This window comes from Prunus mume, linkage group LG6 (assembly GCF_029339155.1).
Source record: "Prunus mume cultivar Tortuosa linkage group LG6, ASM2933915v1, whole genome shotgun sequence".
Lineage (NCBI taxonomy): Eukaryota > Viridiplantae > Streptophyta > Magnoliopsida > Rosales > Rosaceae > Prunus > Prunus mume.
The window spans coordinates 3,860,262-3,887,362 of record NC_142703.1 but is presented as its reverse complement, the minus strand read 5'-3'; the positions used below and the strand labels follow the sequence as shown (position 1 = coordinate 3,887,362).

The window sequence follows — 27,101 nt, the reverse complement described above, 5'->3', positions numbered from 1 at the left end:
AACATAAGGTTTTCTAAACAAGCTATTGTACTCTTTCTAAGGCATTGGGTTATGTTCTCTCTCTCATGCTAACCCATGTATTTGGGCTCGATGAATGAGCTTGAGTTTTAATGCTCTCAAATGGCCTAAAACCTTTATTCATCGAACCCTCAATGGGCCCTGTGATTGCTTGTACCCATCCACACCACAACCTTCTCAGCAAGCCGTGGGTAATTTTGTGGCTTGGGCCCACTTAAGCTTGTGGCACGACTTGATGTTAGAATAATGTCTCTTCTTGCATGACACCTATGCTTGTACTTGAGTTTTATTATGCTGTGATAGGCTATAATCGGGCCAAGTAACACCGAATGGATATGTGAGCGTGATTTTGTAAAGTTGTCATACTCTTGGCCCTTTTGCACGTGCTTGCTTGGCATGATACGTGGCTCGTAGCTTGTATTGGTGCGTCCTACAAATTCTCTTTTGTCCCGATTGAGCTTCTTTTGTGTTCCATTATCTGTGTTGGGCCAAGAATTAATTTGGGCTTAACCCCTTAGATTTTTGGGCCTCAACAATTTCAAATAAAATCACAAACCCAAGAATCACCGTATCACATTAGACTGCTTGCGCATATAACACAAATTTTGATAAGCAAGTTTGACGCTGAGTTAGCCCAACCACAATTGTGCGGCTAGCACAACTTTAGATGAGATCTTATCTCTTAATCATTGAATCAAATTAGTTAGCTATTGAATCAAATTAGTTAGTTTAATCAAATAAAAAGATAGGACCCATCTAATGACCTTAGATAAAATCCTCTTTATAAAATGACTCGTACTTATTAGATAAGGCCTGTCCACGTTTTATACTTTGGGTTTAACTCGTATTAGGTGTTTGCCCAAATAGAGTTTGCGTATATTTACTATATGTTTTTAAGCCCAAGGGCTAACCGCACCGCCCTAGCAGTTTTTGCCCAGAACCTTCTACTCTGTCTAAACAGCGCAAACACAAACACATGCCTGAAATGTGAAAACGCACTCTCAGAAAGAAAGAAGAACTGAGAAACAAAGATGTTCAAGAAGGCAGTGGAAGCAAGGTCACACCAGAGACTGTCAGGGGCTGATAGGAAGAAGCTTAAGAGAAGCCTCAAAAACAAATTTCCCAGAGCTTCTGAGTCCGATATCGATTCTGTACTCCCTCCCAAGGTCGTCTTTCAATTCATGATTTTGTATGTTGTTTCTCCATTAATTGGGTATTGGGATTGCTTGGCATTTCTCATTTCGAAATGGGTTCGGTAGGTTTCTGGGTTTTTCTGCTTCCTCGAGTTTTAGTGCTGCAAATTTGAATACATCCAATGATTGGTAAATGAATTCTGGGTTTGTTTTTTAAGCGTAGTTGAAAGCGGGGTTAAGGTTTTTGTTTAATCTTAAACACTTATGATGAGTTTGGATAATCTATTATTCCTGTTCGGATTAGTAGGATTTATTTATTTATCCCATGTAGTAGTGTAGCATTTTAGATAGGAGCCATTTCCCTTGTTTACCAGAATTTTAGTATTGGCCTAATCCTATTCTAGTTTTGAATTTTAAAATTTTCACGAAATGCACTTTGGTATGCATTTCGATTTTCAAAATTAGCCTAATCCTATTCTAGTTGTGGGTTTACTAGACTTCTTTTTCCATTGTTTTGGTTGTCATTTGTACTGGTGCCCTGAGTTCAAATTACTGCATTCTTACTAAAATTTTGCACCTAGTTATTGCCAATTGCAGTGAGTGATTGTACTAATAACCAGAATGCAATTATTCTTAAGTTAGTGAGTTGATAATGAAACATCCAGTACGAATTACAAAAGAAATAAGTGGGGGGAAGTTTTGATATTAGATTTTTTTTGGATAAAATAGCTTCATTACTGACAACTGCATCTTTTTATGAAATTAATCTTCTAGGTGGAGATAGCAGTTGCAAAATTTCAAAATCGAGTCCATGTATATGGTGTAGAGGGAGGCTTTCCTATCTTCTTTGATATTGATGGGCGTGGCACAGACATTTTTCCCACAGGTATCACACCATCTTTTTCAAATATTCTTTCCTTAATGTTTGGTTTGGTTTTTAGCCATACTATATTTTTCTAGTATGTGCGACACTTGACTAGGTAGTTCTTTTGAATGAGGTTGATGCTAGCATAACACCAAGAAGTATGAAGACAATAATTTTAACTTTCTGTTTGAGAGGAGTATGTGTATCAAAGACACTACTTTGATTGCTATGATAATTCTCGAAAGAGAGCCTAATCAAACAAATAATGTCTACTAATATATATACATATACATACACACAGTCCCCTTCTATTGAGGGACACCCTTTAGGGTTCCTTACGAATTTTTTTTCAAAGATCCAAACCATCTATTTTTTAAGTCTACATTCATAGATCATCCTTGCAAAAAATTAGACAAATTGGAAACCGTTTCGACATCCAATCGTGTACTACAAAATCAATGAACACGGTGCTTCAAGAAAGTACTAAAATTTCAATAACTCAATTGAATGTTCAAATTATATCACATTCAAGTGATTTTTGTAGAGATGATCTTTGAATGATTATCTAAAAAATAGACGGTTTGGATTAGTGAAATACAATGCGAAGTGAGCCCTACAAGGGCGCCCCTCAATGGAAGCTCTCTGTATATGTGTGTGTGTAGATATATATATATTCTTATTATTAGTTTTAAAATCTAAATTTCCTGCATTTCATGATGCGCAATTTGGTTGTTATATGGAGAAACTTTTTTGAAATAAATTATAATGTGAACTACTTTTCATGCTGTCACATGACTACTTGAGTTCCTGTTTCCTGTTAGTGAAAGATTTAGTTACGAACTGAACACATTAAATTAACTAATCTATTGAAGTTCAAAAGTGTAATTAATTCTTCTTATTTAAATAACTGTATTTATTTCTCTTTGGAACTGGTTTGGCTTGTTTAAGTGTTTTTTTGATTGGGTTACGTTGTGTTATAAGTTGTAGAAGTTATGTTTGAAAGGTTACCATGTGAGTGTACAATCTTTCTATGGTGCAATCTTTTCTCACAATAGTGTTGAGGCATGATCCTAAATTAATGTAGTGGATTTGTATCTTAAAAATCTTTAGAACACACTGCACATGCACACTACTGATGATTCAGAAAGGAAATAAATGAAAATTGCCAAGAAGTTTGGCCCCTAATTTGGTTTGGAATAAGAGTGACGCCAAACTATAAGTAAAGCAATTTAAATTATTTAATAATTTCTATAAAAGAATATACAAAGCTGAAGAAACATAGGACTTGGTTGTTCACTTCCTAATTTGGGTCAATAAAAAGTTGAAGAAGTCTCTCTGGTAGAATGTGGTCAATCATGCAAAATATGCTAGTAAGAGCATATGTGCAACATATTCACAATTTTTATTTGCTTGATGGTTTTCCATTTCAGTTTATGCACTCTGGAAGGTCCCTGATCTCTTGCCTTCTTTCATGCTGAAAGGGGGTGAGGTTTCTCGATATATCATTGGAGGGGCGGATTTGATGTTCCCTGGTATCAGCATACCTGCTGAAGGTCTACCTTCATTTATAGCAGGGGAAGCATGGGCAGTAAAAGTTCCAGGAAATCCTGCTCCAATTGCTGTAAGGCTCTTTTTAATAAGTACATGCTAATGCATTTAGGATTACCAGGACAAACCTTCAGTTCATTTATTTATTTAAATTAAAATTAGGGCATATTCTTCTTATTTGTCAATTTCACTACAGGTGGGGATTACCACTATGAGCAGTACTGAAGCAGCAAAAGCTGGCTTACGAGGAAAGGCCTTAAAGATTATGCACTATTACCATGACTTACTTTGGTAAGTATCTGTGGAGAAACAGACATAGAGATTGATCAATAATTGGAAATTTTGTATAATAACATTTTTGTTGGGATCTTTTTCCAGGGAATCAGTAGAGTGTCCTTATGTGCCAAATGCGGGCTTTTTTGAAGATGTTGTGTTTGAGGATCCTACCTTGTCATCATTGCAAGTTTCTGATTCATACTCTGGTGCAAATGATAGTTCAAATGATCAACAGAATGGCATCAGTGATAAGGAAAATGGGCAATCTGTTGATGTTGCTGATGTGCTCTCTGAACCTAGTTCTGCTTCGGTGGCACAGACCAATTCTGGGAATGAGATTGCTGAAGAAATAGCTGCACATGTAGACGATCTGAAGGTAACAGATGATGGCTCTGCTGATCAGTCGATTGGGGAGGATCAACATCCTCTTTCCACTGAGGATGTAGACACGCTTTTAGAAAAATGCCTTTTGCAAGCATTGCATACAACTGTTAAGGATAAAGACCTTCCCATGCCTGGAAGCACACTTTGGTATGATAAATATATTATATTTGTTCCACATGATCTCTCTCTCTCTCTCTCTCTGGTGTAAACATTTGATTTATAAAATTTCCTTCACTTGTTTTTTGTTTTCTACAGGTCAAACCATGTTTTGCCTTGTAGGCCTTCCGGGATCACACTAGACATCAAGAAATCATCATACAAAAAATTATCGAAGTGGTTACAAGCTAAATCTTCTACGGGATTGGTGCGTACAGCTTTTCATTTTCTTCTCCTTGAAAGAGAACCCTTTTAGTGCTTTAACCTTGTCATTTTGGGAGCTTGTATCTTATTGGATATCCTCTAGTTTTCTTGATTTTGCAAGCCAATGAGTTCTAAACTTCTAAGTGGTCTTGTAGTAAGAGCACCAAGTGATAGTAATGAATAGGATGCTGAATTGAGTTGTGAGTCTTACTCTTTAGCAAGCACAGACAAAGTTGTAACAGTACTTATTTATAGTTATTAATCTGTATTCTAGTAAATTTAAGGTTGTGCTTTATTATATTCAGGGCATACATGAAGAATTAAGTTTAAATGTTTTCAGAGGTATTCTTATGTGTCAAGTTAAATTGATTTTTGAGAGTTATAAGTGGCATTATTGGTCTCAGCTATGTTAATAGGATTGCTTTGGAACTCGGAAGAGAGACTAAAAAGATTTTATCCTAAGTTTCTACGAGCATTATGAAAAAGAAGTATACAGTGAGCAAAAAAAAAAAAACTTTAATTCCAAGATCAGTCATATAGTCTTCCTTTATTGGTTTCAGCAGTGTATTTCTTCGTTTGATGGCTTGTCTTTCAATTTTGTTGTCTTTAGTTTTCCATTCTGCTGATAAAAAAAAGAAGGCATGATTTTTTTCATTTTAGTTCAGTGATCTATAACTGGAGAATAGTGGTTCATGGGCACCTTTTCTGTGAATTTATGCGTAGATGGCAAGTTGGATTTTGGTAGCAGTACTGAGTTGTGACTTTTGAGTCTTGTTGATATTTATGCTTAGCTTGTTAAGAAATCTCTGGTATGTTCTGAAAGGGGGTGATAACCTTGATTAAGTAGAGAAGTTTAACAGAGACAGGTGATTGAATTTTGATGTTCTTGTAACTGTTATGCCTTTTTACAGTTAAGTTTTTTAGATGAATCTTTATTCTCGTTGCTCATGCTATGTTGGCTTCAAAACATGTGCAGATTACAGTGAAAGAAGATAAATATAAAAAGGAGTCCATATTATTATCCGTTAACCGCAAGCATCCAGATTACTCATCTTTCAAGCCAGAGAAACGGCAAGTGGAGAAAACTGTTCAAACTGGTGTTCCTACCGTCAGTGAAAGTCGGTCACTCAAAATGCTTGAAGTGGTCGAGGTCTATAAACCAAGTGTACACGTAAATCCCATATTAGCTTCTGTAGGGGCTGACACAGGAAAACTTTACAGTGCTTCAGAGGCCACTGATATTGTCTTTACATATGTTGAAAAAGAAAACTTGGTTAAGCAGACAGATAAATCCATTGTGGTTTTGGATCCAATATTATGTGATGCACTGTTCAAAGGAGCCATAAAAAAAGGTACAATGTACCCAACGGAAATTCATAAGAGGGATTTAGGAGCAGCATTTGTAAACCGGATGCAAGCCCATCACGTTGTGACGAGGGGAAGTGAGTCGGTTGTTCGTAAAGGTGGTTTGAAAACAATACAAATAATGACAGAAAGGCGGCAAGGTAATAAGAAAGTAACCAAATTGTCAGGACTGGAAACTTTTTTGGTGGACCCTGAAGCTTTGGCATCAGAGCTACAGAAGAAGTTTGCTTGCAGCACAACAGTGGCTGAACTACCAGGTACCGTACTCCATTGTCCCTGAATGAATGTCTGTTGGGTCGTAACTTTTTCTCTTCATGACTCGGAATGTTTATGCAGCCATTTATTAGAAAAATTAATGTCTGTGTGGAAAGTTTTCAGTAGATAATATTACATTTCTGCCTTTCTATTTGTCTTTTGTTGATGATAAGCAGAGGTGATTATTTTTTGTTTTTCTATATTTGAAAACATGATGGTCCTGTGTTCCCCATACCAAGTAAGAGTGTGTGGTTCTCTTTTTTTTTTTTGGGGTGGTGGGGCGTTTGAATATTATTGCTCCTATTAGTCATGTAAATGTTGTTTCTTCTTGTTTATTGTATGACGATACAATTTCTCCGATAGTACGAAATGCATCTTGCAAGTTTGGTTGTCTGGGAATAGTACTTATTGTGGCTTCTTGAGGATCCCTTCCTAGGTTTTCTTATGAACATACATTTATATTTCTCTTTTCAGGTAAGAAAGGGCATGAGGTTGTGGTTCAAGGTGGTGTGATTGATGATCTGGCAAAGCATATGATTGAACAATATGGGATCCCAAAGAGATTCATTGAGGTTCTTGATAAAACCAGGAGATGAGTGGTTGAGAAAGGTTGGTATACTTGATTCTTCTTGATGGTAGTAAGAGCAACATAGGGTAAATTTATTTGACTAGGACAAGTAGCCATATCATACTGTCTTATGACAGACATATTGGTGCTGGCCAGCTATCTATTATTTTAGTTTTTCAATAAACTGATAGGTGCTTTGTCTCTCATTTATATTATTCTTACGGTAACTTTCTTTTAGGAATAGCTACTGCAGAGATAACTACTATTACTTTAGGTGGGAAAAAAAAACTTCCCAGCACTACTACGTTCATGATGAACAATATTAGTCCTGTTGTTAGATTGACATAAAAGGGAAAAACTTATGTTATGGTCCTGATGTTTCCTTTGAAACTTTCGCTTTTTCAGCATTTATATCAACAATCATGTAATGACTTGTGTCCGAACAGTATTAAAGACCTATAATATCCTTGATACTTTTTTTCCGGTAGTGTTAATACTTTTGATTCAAAATTTCCGTCTAAGGTTTTCTTGAGATTGATATTTTGTCAATATGTCTATTGATAGATCCCGTTACTGTTGATATTTAACTTCCAACAAATAGTACAGTTGATCTAAATTTTTTTTATTTTTCATAAAATTTAGATAAGTTTGAAACAGGGCCGGCCACTGCATTTTTGTGATTTATGGATGTGATTTGTTATCCAATTTTCATTGAGTTGTAAATAGTTAATTCCTTTATGAAAATTTTAGTTTTTCCCCTCTGAAAAGAACCCAAGAAACGTAAAGATGCATATACTCAAGTATTGTTGGATGTGAAATATTACAGTTTTCTCTCAGGTCATATTGTGAAAAGAAGGTGATTTCAGATTGGAAGTGATGGCGTTGTTGATTGTTGTGGTGGAAGCGAAGTGCACAACAGTAGTGCTTGATACAACGAACCCATAGATGAGAACCGGAGGGCTTTACTTATTGAACTTGGATTTGGAGAGTACGGAGCTGAATTTTCAATGCAATATCGGAGTTTTTTTGTTTTTTGGGGGAAATTATGCAATATTTGTATCTTTAGCTTGATAATTATAGCGTTTCAACAGACCTATGTAGCTGTATATAATGTTCTGCACTAAGAAAGCTATAATATTTGCAAATCTCATATATCTCTCGTGTGTGGACATCAAGCATGCCTATCAGGTGTTGTGCCATTACATGTGGTCTGTGAGACTTCCCTTAACTATAGCTTTGTGTCTATCTTTTTCATCACATGACGTGATTCAGTGAAAGGCTTTTACAAACCGCCTCTGAGATGAAAGGTTTTCTACGAGAGAGCTATCTGGAATGGTAATCGGAATTCTTTCCTTAAATTATTTTTGACTAAAATTGCAAGAAAATCATTAACTAGCCACTTAAACAAAACTACCATGGATGGCCCCTACCATTCATATATGAAATCATCCTCCTGAATGATATCCTATTTTATGTTCCGTCTGCTTACAATTTGCAATTGCACGAAATCTCTGACATTGTTAAAAAAAGCAGCACACTCTTCTAACTCCGGATGAACATAGAAAGTATGAATGGCGTTCGGATAATACACCAGCTCAGCTTCTTTCCCGCTCTTCTTCAACCCCTCGTAGTATCTCTTCTGCCACTCTTGCAGCGGATCAAATCCTCCCAAGAACACAATCGTCGCCGGATAATCCGACCCCGATATATCCTCCGATTTGGGTCCGAACACGTTCGCCGCCGGGTGATCCCGATCCGACCCTTCCGGCAAAAACGCCCTCCACATCCAGTCCGTCCGCTCCAAATTCACTACCGGCACTCCCACCAGCCTCCTTTCGGGTTCCGTCCGTTCCTCTCCTCCGAAAAACGGCTGGATCGACAAGATCCCAACAACCTTCAAATTCTGGAACACGTGTCCGCTACATCTGAGCGCCACGTGGTGCGCTATGTTTCCACCTGCACTGTCTCCCGCGAGGAAGCATTGTTTGAGATTCGCGCCCTCAAAGTAGTGGCCGTCGTTCTCCATGAATTTCAAGACGTCGAATGCGTCGTCGTATTGGCACGGATACCGATGGTCCGGAGTGAGGCGGTAGTTGACGGAGACCACGACGGCTGGGAGTTCGCGAGCGAGCCTCTGGCAGAAGTCGTCGTAGAGTTTTGAGTTGGCGGCCAGGAACGCAAACCCTCCGCCGTGGAAGAAGACGATGACGGGAAGGGTGGTGGCGGATGCGGAGGCGGTGGGAGTGTAGAGGCGGAACCAGAGGTTGCGGGAAGAGTCGACGATGACGTCAGAGCTTTTGAGGTTTTTGTGAGGTTTGGTTAGAGGAGGGGATTTGAAGTCCAGGAGGTTGACGAAACGACGGTTGAGAGTGCCGTTTGAGCGGCGAGAGGCGTCTACGGCGAAGGAAAAGGAGGATAGGAAGAGACGGAGTCTCCATGAAAGATGTGGGGAGGCTAGCTGCTTTTGGTTTTGGTCCATTTCTTCTTCTATATGTGTAGGCGTCTCCAGCTCTCTTACTGAAGCAAAGCAAAGCAATGTGAATTATATATATACAATTCATGCACGTTATATATATATATATATATTAATTCTCCGGTGGCAAGGCCCGCCATCATTAAGTTTTTAGATCGACTCAACTGTGCGTGTGACAAAATACAAATGCATTAACTAGTCTGTTGCAACTTTGTGTGTGACAATTTTTCTTTGGTTTCTTAACCCCAAAAAAAAAAAAAGGTTTTTCTTTGCTCAAATAATAATGAAAGTAACAATTACCTAGAGAGAGGTCAACTTAAGCCCCATCAAGTGCGTTCGTCATCTTGCATTGCAACATCTAGAATGAATCTAAGTTAAATTTTATTTAAAAAGAAGACTAGAACATTATTTTAACAAGTCCTTATAAAAATTGCATTCTACTAATATAGTGGTGTTTTTTTAATATTAAAAGAGATCTCAAATTCTATAAGAAGTCAAAAGTTTGAAGAGGAACTATATCTTTCTTGACACACACTCGTATATCTAATTGTAAAATTATAAAATATCTCAAACACCATATCACATTTATATATTTACACCAAATTGATATCAACTTGGCTAACAAATTTGTAGAGATTCACCCTTCGCTAACAAATTTATTAAGGCAAATTTGTGCACCTATAACATATATAGAAAGAAAAATACATCATTAATGTACTTGTGTATTTGGTTTGACATCCATACTTATTATACTTTGGTTGGCTTAACGGATGCTATAATGTTATGGGGCTCTTAGATACATATGGGTCCAATTTTAGAATTACAGATTGATTGCAGGACAGTAATTGTTATCTATTAATTTCAGTCCTAAAGTCCAGTCATGCAGCCACCCTACGCAAATAGTGTGCCCACTAATTTTAATGTATGTACAGTTGATGTGAGTCTCATAATTAATAAAGGAGATTTATTTTCTCGATTAATTAAGGGATTTATTTTATTATTTTATATAGTTTATAAATCATTGTATAATTAAGAGATACTATCCTAATTGATTACTGTATCTATTTCCTTGTAAAACACTCATGTAAACTCCTACATATACCTCATTATGGAGAAGAATAAAACTTAACCAAAAATATTCAAATCATATTCATATTTTAGCATGGTATCAGAGCAATCGATCCTAGGTTGTCTCCAAACCTTCATAACAAATTTCTTATATTCAAATTCAAAACCCTAAGGGCCCGTTCAGTAATGTTTTATAGGCCCGTTTTCTGTTTTCCTAAAATGAAAATAGGTGAGATTGCGTTCGGTAGGTACAGAGAGAAAACGCTGAAAACAAAATTGTGAAAATGAATTCTATTTCACGTACAAAAGTTGAAAACAACAAAACAACGTTTTCAGCATTTTCAATGAATATGCGGAAACACATTTTGCAATCTCTGAACAATATTCTTAGTCTCTCTTCACTCTATCTTCCATTTATCTCAAGCTCACCCATTTATTTCAGGCTCGTCATTTTTCCACACTGGATCTTCTATTTTTGAGAAAATACACATGGGTCTTCTCTCTTTTTGTGGTGAAATTAGTGGGTCTTCTATTCTTTCCATAGAAGTCTTCTTTTTGTATGATAATGAAGAAGATAATTGAGAGATGGAGAGAGGTGGGTTGATGGGGTTACTGCAATGTTAAGGGGTGGGTGTGAAGGCAGTGGGTGAGTTTTAATTTTTGGGAGAGAGAGAGAGAGAGGTATCTAGAGGGATAGAGTAAAATAGGGGAGGCGATAGGATTGAGGTGGGTTTTGTAGAGAGTGAAGGAGAAGGTTGGCTTGTGGTTGTTCATTTTAATTTTTTTAAAAGATAATTCTAGTTTTATACTGTCGAATTTTATTCTTTTTTTTTTAAATGATTAAGAAAATAATTTTGAAAAATAATTCACATATTGATTACATAAAGTTGTATAGAATAAATAAATTTACATAATTACATGATGTATTTTAATTACAGTTGTACATTCTTTGTTTTTGTTATTTTATGTACTATCAAGTTTGGACTGTTTTCATTTTTTGTACTACCAGACACATTTTCACTATTTTTATTTTTTGAATATGTTTTCCAATTAATCTACCAGACGCGTTCTCAAATTCTGAAAATACAAATTCGTTTTCTCGTTTTTATTCTCTGAAAATATTTTGAGAAAACATTTTCCGAAAATGTTACTAGACGGGGGCCTAAATCAAATTCCTCATATTTAAATTCCTCAAAACCAAACCCCTCAACTCTAAAGTCCTCAAATCCTCTTATCAAAATCCCTAAACACATACCCTCAAATCTCATATACATACATCTCAAATTAAATTTCTCACATTTTCATATCAGATCTTACTTCCCCTGCGATGTCAGGACCCTCTACGATTCTCTCTCTTATTGCAGACTCACAAAAGCATGCAGTCAATTATGTTGACCCGGCTACCCGGACTCATGCTTCTATCGCCACCACCAAAGGTTCTGCTTTTCATACGTCATCTCAAAAATTCGCATGGATTATCGACTCGGGTGCTACGGATCACATGACATTTGATCCTGGCCAACCTATTAGTAACAAATCATCCACTCCATCGGTAGTGTCTAATGCTAATGGTACCCCTTCCCTTATGGTTGGGGAAGGCTCTTTATCTCTCTCTACTTCCCTACATCTGGATTTTGTATTACTTGTTCCATCATTGGACCATAACTTGTTATATGTTGCACAACTTACTACTACTTTGGAGTGTACTGTAACATTTTGGTTGAATTAATGTGTTTTTCAACACATCTTCACAGGAAAAACAATTGGTTGTGGTACTTGGCGAGACATACTCTACTACTTGGACTAGGCACCGGATAGTGAGACCAATGTTAGTCAAGCTTTCACAACCAGTGAAACTCGTTCTGAGGAGGAGAGAGACCAAGTTTGGTTATGGCATAAACGTCTTGGGCATGCCTCGTTCGGTTATCTTAAGAAGTTGTTTTCATCATTATTTTTCAGTCTTGATGTTTCCAACTTCCAGTGTGATATGTGTGAATTGGCTAAGAGTCATCGTGTCCTATTCTCAAAAAGTTCAAATAAGAGTTTGGTTTCGTTTTCTCTTGTTCATTATGATGTTTGGGGACTTGCTAAAATTGTCACTCCGGCATGAGCTCGAAGGTTTGTCACTTTTATAGATGATTGCACACACATGACTTGGGTTCCCTTCTCAAAAGTAAATGGGAAGTCAGTTCCAAGTTTCAACAGTTTCATCAAATGGTGGAGACCCAATTTCATGCAAATTTCAGGTTCTTCATTCTGACAATGGCGGAGAAATTCTCAAATATGATCTTAACTAGTTCTTACAAGATCATGGTACCATACATCAAGGCTCATGCCCCTACACTCCCCAATAGAATGGAGTGTCTAAAAGAGAGAACATACATTTATTGGAAGTAGTTCGTGCCTCTTTCTTTGGTGCCAATATGGCTCGATCTTTTTTGGGGAGAAGCCGTCATCTCTGCAGCATACCTCATCAATCGGATTCCCTCTAGTATCATAAATTCCTAAACACCACTTCAAACACTTCACCACCATATCCAAATACCTCTCACCCCAAACCTGAAACCCTGAATTTTCGGCTGTGTTGTATTTGTTCACTTACATGATCACCAACGAAGCAAATTAAATCCATGATCCTAAAAGTGTGTTTTCATTGGCTATTTACCTCATCAGAAAGGATACCGGTGTTATCATCCTCCTAGTCATAAGGTTTATACTTCCATGAATGTTGTGTTCCGGGAACACGACATATATTTTTCAGCAGCACATGAGGAGAATCGAGAATCTACCACTCCTCAAATTCTCAATTTTTTCCCCAGGATGTCACTCTGCTTCAAAATGATCGGTCCCCAGTGGAAAGCGACCAGTCGCCCCCTTTAGTTCTTTGAACACGAATAAAGTGCTTCAAAACGACCAGTTGCTAGAGGAAAATGATCAGTTGTCTCCATGTTGTCAAACTCATAAGGAGTTAATTGAACCATTTTATGAGATTTTGCCCGCTCCATAGAATTCTTCCCAGTATTACACAAATCACCTGCTGAGGAAGTCATTCAGTTCCATTTTTCCCCGATAACACTAATGAAATATTCCATGATGATTTGATTTGAGCGCATGAACCTACATATCGGCTTCGAGAAAGGAAGAACCGTGGCAAACCTCGAGTACAATATGAAGCAAATCTTAAGGCCAAAAGGAAATACCCCATCAATAATTATATATCACTCACCAGATTATCAGAGGAACGTGTGCATTTTGTGAAACAATTGGCTGACATATCTGTCCCCAACAGTGTGACTGAAGTACTAGAAAACCCAAAATGGAAAAAAGCCATGAATGAAGAAATGTAAATCTTCCAAAAGAATGTTACATGGGAACTCGTGCCATTACCTAATAGAAAGAAGATAGTAGGATGCATGTGGATTTATACTGTGAAACTCAAAGCAAATTGATCCATTGAAAGATATAAAGCTAGACTAGTGGCGAAAGGGTACACACAGAGATATGAGATAGACTACCAAGAGACCTTTACTCCAGTAGCCAAGATTAACACTATAAAAGTCCTATTGTCTCTAGCAATAAATCTTGATTCTCCATTACATCAATTTGATGTCAAAAATGCATTCTTACATGGAGACTTGGAAGAAGAAGTATATATAGACCTACCACCAGGATGTAATATAGCTCGTGACAAGAAGAATCACATTTGCAAGCTCAAAAAGTCATTTTATAGATTAAAGCAATCTCCCAAAGCATGGTTTGACAAACTTATTAAATCTATGAAGAATTTTGGATATACACAGAGTAATTCATATCACACCTTGTTCATGAAGCGTGATGGAAGAAGACTTACTGCATTGATTGTTCATGTAGATGATATAGTCATAACTGGAAACAATACCGAAGAGCAACTGAAGATGTAAAAGTTTTTGTCTCGGAAATTTGGGATAAAGGATTTAGGTGATTTGAAGTACTTTCTCGAAATTAAGGTAGCAAGGTAAAAAACCATTATATTTATGTCTCAAAGGAAGTATGTAATGGATCTACTCACTGAAATAGGAATGCTTAGGTGTAAGCTGGCTGACATACCCATTGAGATGAATCACGAATTGTGTGAAGACATGGACCAATAACCAACCAATAAAGAACAGTACCAACGCCTTGTTGGAAGGTTGATATACCTGGTACACACAAGACCAGATATTGCATATGCTGTGAGTGTGGTTAGTCAGTTTATGCATTCACTCGGTGTTTCTTATAGGAATGTAGTTGATCGGATCTTAAGATACTTAAAGTCAGCCCATGGAAAAGGATTAATGTTCGTAAAAAATAGAGATCTTGAAGTTGTTAGATATACAGATGTTGATTGGGCTGGTTCCGTTACAGATAAATGCTCCACTTCTAGTTACTTTACATTTGTGGAAGATAACCTAGTCACTTGGCGGAGTAAAAAATAAAATGTGGTTTCTCGATCTAGTACAGAAGCAGAGTATCGAGTAATGACTCATGAAGTTTGTGAATTATTATAAATCAGAAGACTCTTGACATAATTGGGTTTCAAGCCAGAAAAGCATATAGATTTGCATTGTGACAACAAGTTAGCTATCAATATTGCCTATAATCCAGTTCAACATGATCGAACCAAACATGTTGAAGTGGATAGACATTTCATCAAAGAAAAAATTGAGAATAAGATCATCCACCTACCATTTATAAAATCAAAAGATCTACTGGCAGATGTCTTAACAAAAGCTGTTTGTAGAAGAGTATTTCATGAATCACTTACCAAGTTAGGCATTGGTGACATATATGGACCAACTTGAGGAGGAGTGTTGACGTGAGTCTCCTAATTAATCAAAGAGATTTATTTCCTTGATTAATTAAAGGATTTACTTTCGTATTTTATATAGTTGACAAATCATTGTATAATTAGGAGATACTATCCTAATTGATTACTGTATCTATTTCCTTGTAAAGAACTCATGTAAACTCCTATATATACTTCCTTACGGAGAAGAATAAAACTTAATCTAAAGTATTCAAACCATATTCATATTTTAGCATGTACAACTCCTGCCATTATATACAAACGGAAAGTAAAGGAGGTTGATCCAAATCGCATATCTAACAGCCCCTAAATCGCAGAAGATTTTTGGTTCCTTAATGGGAAGATTTTTGGGTTCCTACTTATGATTCGCTATTATTGTAACATCCCATATTGACCAACGAAGAGGAGGTGGTGTGCCTTATATGTACATGTCAGTCTCCATCTAGCACGAGGCCTTTTGGGAGCTCACTGGCTTCGAAGTCATGGGAACTTTGAAGTTAAGCGAGTTGGGGCTAGAGCAATCGGATGGGTGACCCAGGAAGTTACTTGTGAGTTCCTAGAAACAAAACTGTGATGGCGGATAGGGGGCCCAAAGCAGACAATATCGTGTTATGGCGAGTCGATCCCGGAATGTGACAATTACAAATGGAATAACCCGAATTTTTTGGATTATCATCAGTTGTGGCGTCAGTTGAAGTTCATGTATCCTGTAAGCGTACGTTCATACTTTTCTGTTACGGTTTGGTCCTGATGCTTTTCGAGAGTCTGTTTGTTGTTGCTTTCCTCAATTATTGGTGAATGGTTTTACTGCAAATTTGTTCTGGCATATCCAACTTTATTTGCTAGTTTATGAATCTCTAATAGAAAAATATCATAACTGGGTTTTCCTCAACTAGAACCCGTTGTGTAGGTAATCTCTGAAACTGTATATGCTATAGGTACTTTGCAAAACATGAACATCATATCCCACGAAATATATTAGAGAGAAAAACCAAGAGCTGATGAAAATGAGGAAGTTAATGTTAATGGTAGTGCTATTACTGATTTGTGTTGTTGTGATTTTGGGTGCTGCCAGTGGCCAAAGTGCAAGCAACGTCAGGGCCACGTCTCATAGCTACAACCCATAGCAGATAAATTGGGATTTGAATGCAGTAGGAGTTTATTGCTCCAGTATATCCAACTTCATTTGCTGACTTATGAATCTCTAATAGACAAATATCATAATTGGGTTTTCCTCAACTAGATTCTGTTGTATAGGTAATTTCTGAAACTGTACCTATGCTATAGTTTTTCTACCACAATCTGTCAGTGGTAAGAACTATCACTTTGTGACTTGATGTGGCATTTCACGTAGAACCGACATGTAACCTCTGGAGTGTGTACCTATGGCACAGTTAACCGTTTGGCATATACCTGTGATATAGGTATAGTGTTGGCGATTGCCTATACGACAGGAGGTTACCTATACGATAGGTGTTATAGGTACATAATTGATCGTGAAAGATATGATTTTTGCTATTTTTTCTGTTCTTGCCCGTCTGAGGATTGTTTAACATGAAGGTTACCTAATTTATATGTTAAGGGAAAAATTGGAAGCACAACATAAATTAAAAAATTAAGAAAATTAAAAATAAAACTCATAAATGAAAAAAAGTTAAGTAATCCTACGTGGCACGAAAGTCAGAGGACTTGAATTACTAACAACAAGTGTATGGATTGTACCCAAATTCTATCATAAGAATTGGACTTATACGAAATTAATTTATTGAGCTTGGTCGGTTGGTGGTTCCCTCGCCGTGCCATTGCCAACCCACCCATGTGCGTGCACACTCTTCATTATTTTCAATTCAACCAAACTAATTAACACAACTAAAAACCAACCCCAAATCCTTCTCTCAATCATGGTGATCTATCCTTCCTTCGTTTTCCCCCATCGCCTCAGCCTCAACCTCAGCCATGATTTTGTCCCCAACACAAGCAGTTGCAACCACGACATTCTTGCTGTCTTTTTTGGCATCTTTGTGGCTCATCCTATCCTACATCACAACGATCACATCACAGCCCTCTTACTCCCAATTCTGGGAGCCTTGATGGTACTAGCATTGGTTGTGATCACGGCACGGGCCACCATGATGGCGTGGATCACAATGCTTGTGCTGCTAACATTTGTCGGGAATCGTCGTCGAGTTTTGGTTCGACGCGGAAAGCTCATCACCGCTGATGTAGCAATCTACTTGTTCCGGGTGGTCATGAAAGAGAGAGGCCTCCTTACCATTGCTTGTGCAACGATTCTCAGTCTCATGGCCTTCCTTGGCTTCACAATCTGAAGACTACAACGTATGAATTTTTCTTTTTTATGAATTATTTTTATATACGTGTAAAATAGTCTTTTTTCTCTATGTCGTTTACTGTTGTAAGTTTCAAGATAGCCTCAAAAGGATAATGCTTCCCTCATTCCCTCCTTGCCTACTAATGTTACTCAACCACATTATTTTTCACTTTAATTAATCTTAACAAGAGAGACACATGTAGGTAAGGGGGAACTTCTCCTTATGAGTAAGAAGGAAAGCATTATCCACCTCAAAATAAAATAATAAGAATGTCAAATCATGTAAAAGAAAATCGTTGAAATAGGTCTATCTGTAAGAAGGTTTATTACATTAAACCTACTAAAGTGATCTTCTAATCAACTTAGGATTACAAAGACTTATTGTTTATTAGGAACTCAAAACCTATCTCGATTAGGCAAGCCTGAAACAGTGTTCAATAAGGATAATGAAGGCTTAAGGGTTCCTAGTTCTACAAGGATTGGAATGGATTAATCCTATAGCATGAAGGATATCTCTAAGTGTTTCTTGATGGGCAAGACACTTAGAGAGATGCATATAAATAGAAGGCTCCCTCCTAGATCCGAAATGAACAACACAGCTAAACAGAAATTCACCCATCAGAGTTATAGCTATAAGGATCGGATTCTCAGGAGAAGAACTTCTATACCTTACTGCCAATCTGTTCCAGCATCATCCAATCTGCACCAGCACCATGTCAAACTCAGGTTAGTGTTAAACATGTTATGGCTTTAAGGAATTAACATGTGGTATCAGAGCTTAAGTTATATCATGTTATACCTAACAAAACTCGTGCAGGAAAATTAAGAATAAATAACTGACAGTTTTAAGTTATAAAGTATGAACATGATAACAGTATAAAGTATGAACTTTATCATGTTCTTAAAGTTTTCTACAGATCATTGCTTACAGTTCTTGTGCCGTGATTGAGTAAGCCAAAGCGACTCAACCATTGCATGATCACTATATTCAAGGTTTATGATCAGAATTTGCACCATGATGCAAAACATGTCGAAAGGCTTTCTGTCCAAAGATGTCAGCAGTTTGATATGTCTTGCATCATGGTTGATCGACATGGGACATGGATAGATATGGATTAGTGAAAGGTTTTCTTCTGTCTAAAGATGTAGAAGATCTTTTGCTCAGGAAATCCACATCTACTCGTTTTCCAGTGTCAATAAGCATGCTTGAATCATTGTCCAAAGATGTGATTAAGTGTGTTTGATTAAAGTTCTGGGAAATTTATATATAAAGTGCTTATCTTGTTTTAAACATGTACAGTCAATCATAACTCGATTCGAACTCTCACTGGCTCAAATTATAAGAAATGGAGAGAAGATGTGGAAATTGCTCTTGGACTTCTGGATTATGAGATGGTTCTTACTGATGAAGCTCTATCAGTACCTGCGAATGATGCATCTGCTGAGACTAAGACTAAATATGCAAAGTGGATTAAGGCCAACAAAATGGCAATTCTGATCATGAGGAGGTCTATTTCAGAAGAGGTCAGAGGCAGTATTATTGAAACTGAGAGTGCTAAGCTATTCATGGAAGCTATTGCAGAAAACTTCCAAGGATCCAAGAAAGCTGAAATTGGTACACTCATGAGCCAGCTGACAGATATGAAATACAATGGAGAAGGCTGCATAAGAACTCATATTCTGAACATGGTTGAGATAGGAAACAAGCTGAAGGCTCTAAAAGTCCATGTGGATGAAACCATGATGGTGCACTTTGCTATTAATTCTCTACCTAGCATTTTTAGACAACTGAAAACTACTTATATTGCTCAGAAGGAGATATGGTCAGTTGCTGATTTGATAGGTATATGTGTGCAGGAAGAACAAAGTATCAGAAAGGACAAAGGAAAAGAACAAGTGTATTTGGTGCAGGATACTAAGTTTAAACCAAAGGAATGGACCAAAAACAAGAACACAGATAAGCAGCAAAGGAAAGATGAGTCTGCAAAGGGCACGGGTCCAGTAGGTTTGAAGTGTTTCTTCTGCAAGAAATTTGGACATTTAAAGAGAGATTGCAGAAGATACAAGCGCTGGTTGGACAAACAAAAGGGAAAAGGTAAGCATGAAAATGTCTCTGTGATTTATGAATCTAATACAGTTGAAGTTTTATCTAATTCATGGTGGTTAGACAGTGGTGCAACAGTTCATGTGACTAACTCTTTGCAGGGATTCAAAACAAAGAGGGTGCCAAACAAGGATGACTTGAAGGTGTTCGTGGGAAATGGAGAAAGAGTTAGAGTAGATTTTGTTGGTTTAGCTAGTCTTGAGTTGGAGTCAGGTTTTATTTTGGAATTAGTTGATGTCGTTTATGTTCCTTCTATGACAAGGAATTTGTTATCAGTTAGCAAGCTTGTAAAATCAAACTTACAGTTTGAGTTTGATGAGTCTGGTTTCTCCATTTTCAGAAATAAAAGTTTTATTGGTAATGGATTATTGATCGATGGAATGTTTCGTTTGAACTGCAAATTACCAAATCAAAGTACAGAGATGATAAATTGTGTTAAGTTCAAAACAGCCTTGTAATGCAGAATCTTTCACACTATGGCATAAGAGACTTGGACATGTCTCGAAAGAAAGAATGAATCTCCTAAGCAAAGAATCAATTCTCCCACCACTTAATCACCATGAACAAGATAAAACATGCATTGAATGTGCAAAAGGAAAGCTAACAAATCTCAGAAAGAAAGGGGCAATAAGAAGTGAGAAACTACTTGAGATAATACACACAGATATCTGCGGACCTTTTCCAGTTAATACACATGATGGTTTCAGTTATTTTATTACTTTTACAGATGATTTTTCAAGATATGGATATGTGTATCTGATAACAGAAAAATCCAAAGCATTGGAAATGTTTAAAATCTACAAGGCAGAAGTGGAAAACCAGCTGGATTCTAAGATAAAAGTTGTAAGATCAGATAGGGGTGGAGAGTTCTATGGCAAGTTCACAGAAAAAGGAAGAAATCCATGACCTTTTGCAAACTTCCTACAGCAAGAGGACATTGTTGCACAATATACAAATCCTGGAACACCACAGCAGAATGGTGTTTCAGAAAGAAAAAATAGAACCTTAATAGAGATGGTGAGAAGCATGATGTGTTGTGCAAAGCTTCCTACTTTTCTATGGGGAGAAGCTTTAAAAACTGCAAACTACCTTGCCAACAGAATTCCCACCAAAGCTACAAACAACATACCCTACGAAATCTGGTGTAAAAGAAAGCCTAGCTTGGCTCATCTAAGGACCAGGGATGCAAGGCAGAGGCAAAGCTGTACAATCCTATGCAGAAGAAACTTGATTCCAAAACAGTGAGCTGTTTCTTCATAGGATATCCAGATAGGACAAAAGGTTATAGGTTTTATTGTCCTAAAAATAACACTAGATTTGTGGAAACACAGAGAGCAATTTTTATTGAAGAAGAAGAGGAAGGATTAGATGAAGCAGATTTTGTTTTTGATGAAGTTTTGGAAACTAAGGAAACTGCAGCTGAAAACCAAACAAGAGAAGTCACTATCTTACCTTTTGATGCCTTGGAAGAAAACCAAGCCTCACCAATGGATGCAGAAGGGAATAATGAAGGACAAGTGACTGAAAACCAGCAAACTGCATAGAGAAGAAATGCGACATATCAGCTAATACAGCTCAGATTTACTCAGGAGATCACAGAGACCTAAAAGGCCAGCCTTGTCAAATAACTACTTTGTTTACCTGCAAGAATCAGAGCATGACATCAATACTGAGGAAGACCCTGCAACTTTCAAGCAGGCCATGGAAAGTGACAAAAGTTCACAGTGGTCTGCAGCCATGGAATCTGAACTAGAATCAATGAGCAAAAATGGAGTATGGAAACTAGTTAATTTGCCATTAGGATGCAAACCTATAGGATGCAAGTGGGTTTATAAAACCAAAAGGAATGCACAAGGACAAATAGACAGGTATAAAGCCAGATTAGTGGCAAAAGGTTACACACAAGAAGAGGGAGTTGATTACAATGAAACTTTCTCCCCTGTATCAACTAAAGATTCATTTAGAGTCATAATGGCTTTGGTTGCTCATTTTGATCTGCATCTTCATCAGATGGACGTTAAGACAGCTTTCCTAAATGGAGAACTGATTGAAGAAATATATATGAAATAGCCGGATGGTTTTGGCTCAAAAGGGGAAGAGAATTTAGTGTGCAAGCTGCAGAAATCAATATATGGTCTAAAACAGGCATCAAGACAATGGTATCTCAAGTTTGATGAAGTTGTTAAGTCCCAAGGCTTCATTGATAATCCATTGGATGAATGCATCTATATGAAATTCAATGGAAGGAATTTCATCCTCATGCTGCTATATGTGGATGACATTCTGCTAGCAAGTAGCAATCTGTCCATGTTACATGACACTAAAAGGATGCTGTCCGATCACTTTGATATGAGTGATTTGGGAGAGGCAAACTATGTTCTTGGAATAGAAATCAGCAGGGACAGAGAAAGGAAAATGATCGGCTTATGTCAGAAGGCATATATTGAGAAAGTGCTTAGAAGGTTCAACATGGGAAACTGTACAGGATGTGATGTTCCCTTCTCAAAAGGGGATAAATTGAGCAGTGAACAATCTCCTAAAACTGAGCAAGAGAGATTGGAGATGAAGGACAAGCCCTATGCATCACTAGTAGGAAGCTTGATGTATGCACAAGTCTGCACTAGACCAGACTTGGCATTCTGCATAAGTGTTCTTGGCAGATTTCAGTCTAATCCAGGCCAAGCACATTGGATTGCAGGCAAGAAAGTATTAAGGTATTTGCAGAGAACTAAAGAGTACAAATTGGTCTATAGAAAGGTTGAAAATTTGCAGCTGGAAGGATATGCAGACGCAGACTTTGCAGGATGCCAAGATACTAAGAAATGCACATCAGGAGTTGTTTTTCTATTTGCAGGTGCTGCAGTGGCATGGAAGAGCATGAAACAGCAGTATGTGTCAACCTCCACTATGCAAGCAGAATTCTTAGCAGTTTATGAAGCTACTTCAATGGCAATGTGGCTTAAAAATTTCATGTCTATGCTAAGAATTGTGGATTCAATACAGAAACCGATTCAGTTATGGAATGACAATACTGCGGCAGTATATTTTGCACAAGGAAATAAGAGATCAAATGGAATGAGGCATTTGCATTTAAAGTTCTTATCTGCGAAGGAAAAGATTCGAGATGGAGAGACTGCTCTAAGTCACATTGGCACAGATTTTATGATTGCAGATCCTTTGAATAAAGGGTTGCCTAATCATGTTTTTCACAGGCATGTGGCAAGCATGGGATTGCAATTCAGTTTTGATGCCTAAAGTCAGTGGGAGTCAGTGGGAGCTAGAGTTCTTACAGTTATGTTTTAATTTTGATTTTGTTAACTAGTTTTATCTAGACAGTTTTTATTTTGCAGATTTAATTGAATTACTTTTATACAATGTTCTGCATTTGCTATTTATGGATGACAAATAGAACAAAGGCCAAACTGTAATCATGTCAACATTATGTTTACAGTTTGAATCTATGAATGAGTCATTAAAGATTGTTAAAACCTTGGTAGTTTTGAAGGGTGGGCAAAGAACTGTTCAGTTTTGTCACACATACAGTAAAACCAAAACAGTTCTTGTTTTTCAATCCGATTGGAAGCCTTATGTGTTTTGCAGATTCATGTATGTGATTATAAAAGTCTTGGATGTTATATATCCATGTACTTCGATAGTCCTTTATGAATTTTTCAAAATGGCAGTGGCTTGATAAAAGGAACAAGAGAATTTTGAGTTCCACATGGCCATTAAGTAATGAACAACAAGTCTAAATTGATTATTTGATCAAGTGGGAGAATGTAAGAAGGTTTATTACATTAAACCTACTAAAGTGATCTTCTAATCAACTTAGGATTACAAAGACTTATTGTTTATTAGGAACTCAAAACCTATCTCGATTAGGCAAGCCTCAAACAGTGTTCAATAAGGATAATGAAGGCTTAAGGGTTCCTAATTCTACAAGGATTGGAATGGATTAATCCTATAGCATGAAGGATATCTCTAAGTGTTTCTTGATGGGCAAGACACTTAGAGAGATGCATATAAATAGAAGGCTCCCTCCTAGATCCGAAATGAACAACATAGCTAAACAGAAATTCACCCATCAGAGTTATAGCTATAAGGATCGGATTCTCAGGAGAAGAACTTCTATACCTTATACTGCCAATCTGTTCCAACATCATCCAATCTGCGCCAGCACCATGTCAGACTCAGGTTAGTGTTAAACATGTTATGGCTTTAAGGAATTAACACTATCAAGACAAATAATTTGTGGGGATAGGTCAATCCTGACAAAAGCTTCGTTCGAATAGGTCTAAAGTAGTGGTTGAGGCTGTATGAATTTTTAATAAGGATGCTCACGCTGGGCTGTCTAGATGGTATATGTGGTGATTTCGTTACATAAGGGTGGGTGATGAGTCGATTTTATATTATATATTTAACCCCATTCTTAGTACATTTTTGTTAATATTTTGGAAGAACTTTGATACTTTGAATTATATTTCCAGTATAGGACTTTCGACTCTCTCTGGAGCAAAACGTAATCAAATGGAAGAATTTTGGAGTAATACCAATTGGAGGATGTACGTGAGTCACTTAGCTTGATCGTATCAAAATTTCAGATTTTTCTACCAAGCGGTTAATTTCTAGAAATAAAATAAATGAGCAGTGCGTGGTGCTGGAATAGTAACATTTTGGGCTTTTATTGTATTTTTAGAGCCCAAGATGACCTTGGATGGGTTCGTGACCTTCTGGAGAATGTTCATAATATTTTTATCTTTAAAACAAGCTATCTTGGGCCAGATTTGGAGGAGATTTGAGACCAAAACATGGCTGGGCAGATTCTCCTAATCTAATTTGGACTTTATTTCCTAGTATTATTTTATTTTAATTAGTTCCTTGTGGGGATAGAAAAGTTGTACATTGGCAGCTAGGTTTTAAGGGGTATTTAAGCTCTTTCTCACAGGAATTTTGGAACCTTTTTTTTATGCAATTATGGAGAAGACAGAGACTTTGGCTAGGGTTCTTGAAGAGCTTTGTTTTTATTCATTTTCATTCGAAAGATATTTTCTTTGATTTTAATTATGAATATGTGTAACTAATTCCTTTTGCTAGGGCTAGGCCATAAGCCTTAGCATGAATATGTAATTTTATTAATTTGCTTATGAATGGATGCATGTTTGCTTTGAATTATTAATCATTGTGTTTAAAACTATTTATCTATTTTAATGACTGAGCACCATTAGGATATTTAGACAAGTAATTTGATGCAATTTCTGTTGGAACATCAACCTGAAATTGAGGAAGGCTTCTTGTGATTAGTAGTTGTAAGTTCACTTAAGGCGAACATCACGCTCTTAAGGGTTGCATAGTTTTTCAAAGGGTTTTCATAAAACTTAATGAGTCTTGCATATTTATATTTGATCTGAACATCACAGACGGATTGCATGTTAGACATATGTTTTTGCTTGAACATCACAACGAAAATATGCATTAGGAAAACCTAACCTTCAAAGCATACATGTGGAAATTCATAAGTAATTGATAGAATTGCATAGGATTGCGACGATGATAGCTGAACCCTAGTTTTCTCTAAATTGTTAGTCTTTAAAAAGAAAACGTTTTTCTTCTTTGCTGTTATTATTTCCCAACTTTCAGATTTCTTTTACTATTAATTTAATCTTTTCAAATTCATAAACTTCAAATCTTTGATAAAATCTATTTTAGTTATTAATTAAGAGTTAGTTTAATTACAAATTAGTCAAACAATCTTTGGGGACAACGACTTTGCATGAACACTTATACTACAATTATCTTGTATTCTTGCAAGTATTTTCAGTTATTTTTACCCTATTGCGCAGGTTCTAAAAATCCTATCAGTGGGCCACTATTTGATTTGCCTGGATTGAGTTTATACAGTTAAGCCTAATTTCATTTTCTCAATAGGCATCATTGGGCTGGAGTCCACGCTGTACATTTGGTGGACCCTGAAGCTTTGGCATCAGAGCTACAGAAGAAGTTTACTTGCAGCAGAACAGTGGCTGAACTACCAGGTGGAGTGCTCCATTGTCCCTGAATGAATGTCTGTTGGGTCATAACTTTTTCTCTTCATGACTCGGAATGTTTATGCAGCCATTTATTAGAAAAATTAATGTCTGTGTGGAAAGTTTTCAGTAGATAATATTACATTTCTGCCTTTCTATTTGTCTTTTGTTGATGATAAGCAGAGGTGATTATTTTTTGTTTTTCTATATTTGAAAACATGATGGTCCTGTGTTCCCCATACCAAGTAAGAGTGTGTGGTTCTCTTTTTTCTTTTTTGGGTGGTGGGGCGTTTGAATATTAGTGCTCCTATTAGTCATGTAAATGTTGTTTCTTCTTGTTTATTGTATGACGATACAATTTCTCCGATAGTACGAAATGCATCTTGCAAGTTTGGTTGTGGCTTCTTGAGGATCCCTTCCTAGGTTTTCTTATGAACATGCATTTATATTTCTCTTTTCAGGGTAAGAAAGGGCATGAGGTTGTGGTTCAAGGTGGTGTGATTGATGATCTGGCAAAGCATATGATTGAACAATATGGGATCCCAAAGAGATTCATTGAGGTTCTTGATAAAACCAGGAGATGAGTGGTTGAGAAAGGTTGGTATACTTGATTCTTCTTGATGGTAGTAAGAGCAACATAGGGTAAATTATTCTTATTAATTTGACTAGGACAAGTAGCCATATCATACTGTCTTATGACAGACATATTGGTGCTGGCCAGCTATCTATTATTTTAGTTTTTCAATAAACTGACAGGTGCTTTGTCTCTCATTTATATTATTCTTAGGGTAACTTTCTTTTAGGAATAGTTCCCAGCATGACTACGTTCATGATGAACAATGTTAGTCCTGTTGTTAGATTGACATAAAAGGGAAAAACTTATGTTATGGTCTTGATGTTTCCTTTGAAACTTTCGCTTTTTCAGCATTTATATCAACAATCATGTAATGACTTGTGTCCGAACAGTTAAAGACCTGTGATACCCTCGATACTATTTTTCCGGTAGTGTTAATACATTTGATTCAAAATTTCCGTCTATGGTTTTCTTGTGATTTATTATCCAATTTTCATTGAGTTGTAAATAGTTAATTCCTTTATGAAAATATTGTAGTTTTTCCCCCCTGAAAAGAACCCAAGAAACGTCATATGGTGAAAAGAAGGTGATTTCAGATTGGAAGTGATGGCGTTGTTGATTGTTGTGGTGGAAGCGAAGTGCACAACAGTAGTGCTTGATACAACGAACCCATAGATGAGAACCAGAGGGCTTTATTTATTGAACTTGGATTTGGAGAGTACGGAGCTGAATTTTCAATGCAATATCGGGGTCTTTTTTTTTGGGGGAAATTATGCAATATTTGTATTTTTAGCTTAATAATTATAGCGTTTCAACAGACCTATGTAGCTGTATATAATGTTCTGCACTAAGAAAGCTATAATATTTGCTAATCTCATATATCTCTCGTGTGTGGACATCGAGCATGCCTATCAGGTGTTGTGCTATTACTTG

At 36.9% G+C, this 27,101-nt stretch overlaps 2 protein-coding genes and 1 pseudogene across 8 annotated transcripts; 2 read left to right on the top strand and 1 right to left on the bottom strand.

The window, feature by feature from the left end:
* The first annotated feature begins 926 nt into the window (after positions 1 to 926).
* On the top strand, positions 927 to 27,049 carry LOC103336492 (eukaryotic translation initiation factor SUI1 family protein). 6 transcript variants are annotated; one of them, XR_016127806.1, is made up of 10 exons: positions 927 to 1,184; positions 1,926 to 2,037; positions 3,447 to 3,637; positions 3,761 to 3,855; positions 3,943 to 4,371; positions 4,480 to 4,588; positions 5,561 to 6,206; positions 6,679 to 6,813; positions 7,610 to 7,680; positions 26,837 to 27,049. XR_016127806.1 is itself a non-coding variant. In XM_089054185.1 (9 exons), exons 1-8 carry the CDS (start codon positions 1,050 to 1,052, stop codon positions 6,798 to 6,800), a joined length of 1,839 nt encoding a protein of 612 aa, XP_088910311.1. In that variant the 5' UTR covers positions 927 to 1,049; the 3' UTR covers positions 6,801 to 6,813; positions 7,610 to 7,926. The 6 variants fall into 6 exon arrangements, 2 of the variants coding, with proteins under 2 accessions (XP_088910311.1, XP_088910312.1); XR_016127808.1 differs by having other exon boundaries at positions 7,599 to 7,680; XR_016127807.1 differs by lacking the exon at positions 26,837 to 27,049 and adding an exon at positions 7,711 to 7,926.
* Positions 7,934 to 9,351, bottom strand: LOC148915867 (putative carboxylesterase 18 pseudogene; annotated as a pseudogene).
* On the top strand, positions 18,729 to 20,455 carry LOC148915866 (uncharacterized). Of its 2 annotated transcripts, none has more exons than XM_089053830.1 (2): positions 18,729 to 19,213; positions 19,325 to 20,455. In XM_089053830.1, exons 1-2 carry the CDS (start codon positions 18,860 to 18,862, stop codon positions 20,027 to 20,029), a joined length of 1,059 nt encoding a protein of 352 aa, XP_088909956.1. In that variant the 5' UTR covers positions 18,729 to 18,859; the 3' UTR covers positions 20,030 to 20,455. The 2 variants fall into 2 exon arrangements, with proteins under 2 accessions (XP_088909956.1, XP_088909957.1); XM_089053831.1 differs by having other exon boundaries at positions 18,739 to 19,562; positions 19,673 to 19,932.
* Positions 27,050 to 27,101: the final 52 nt, after the last annotated feature.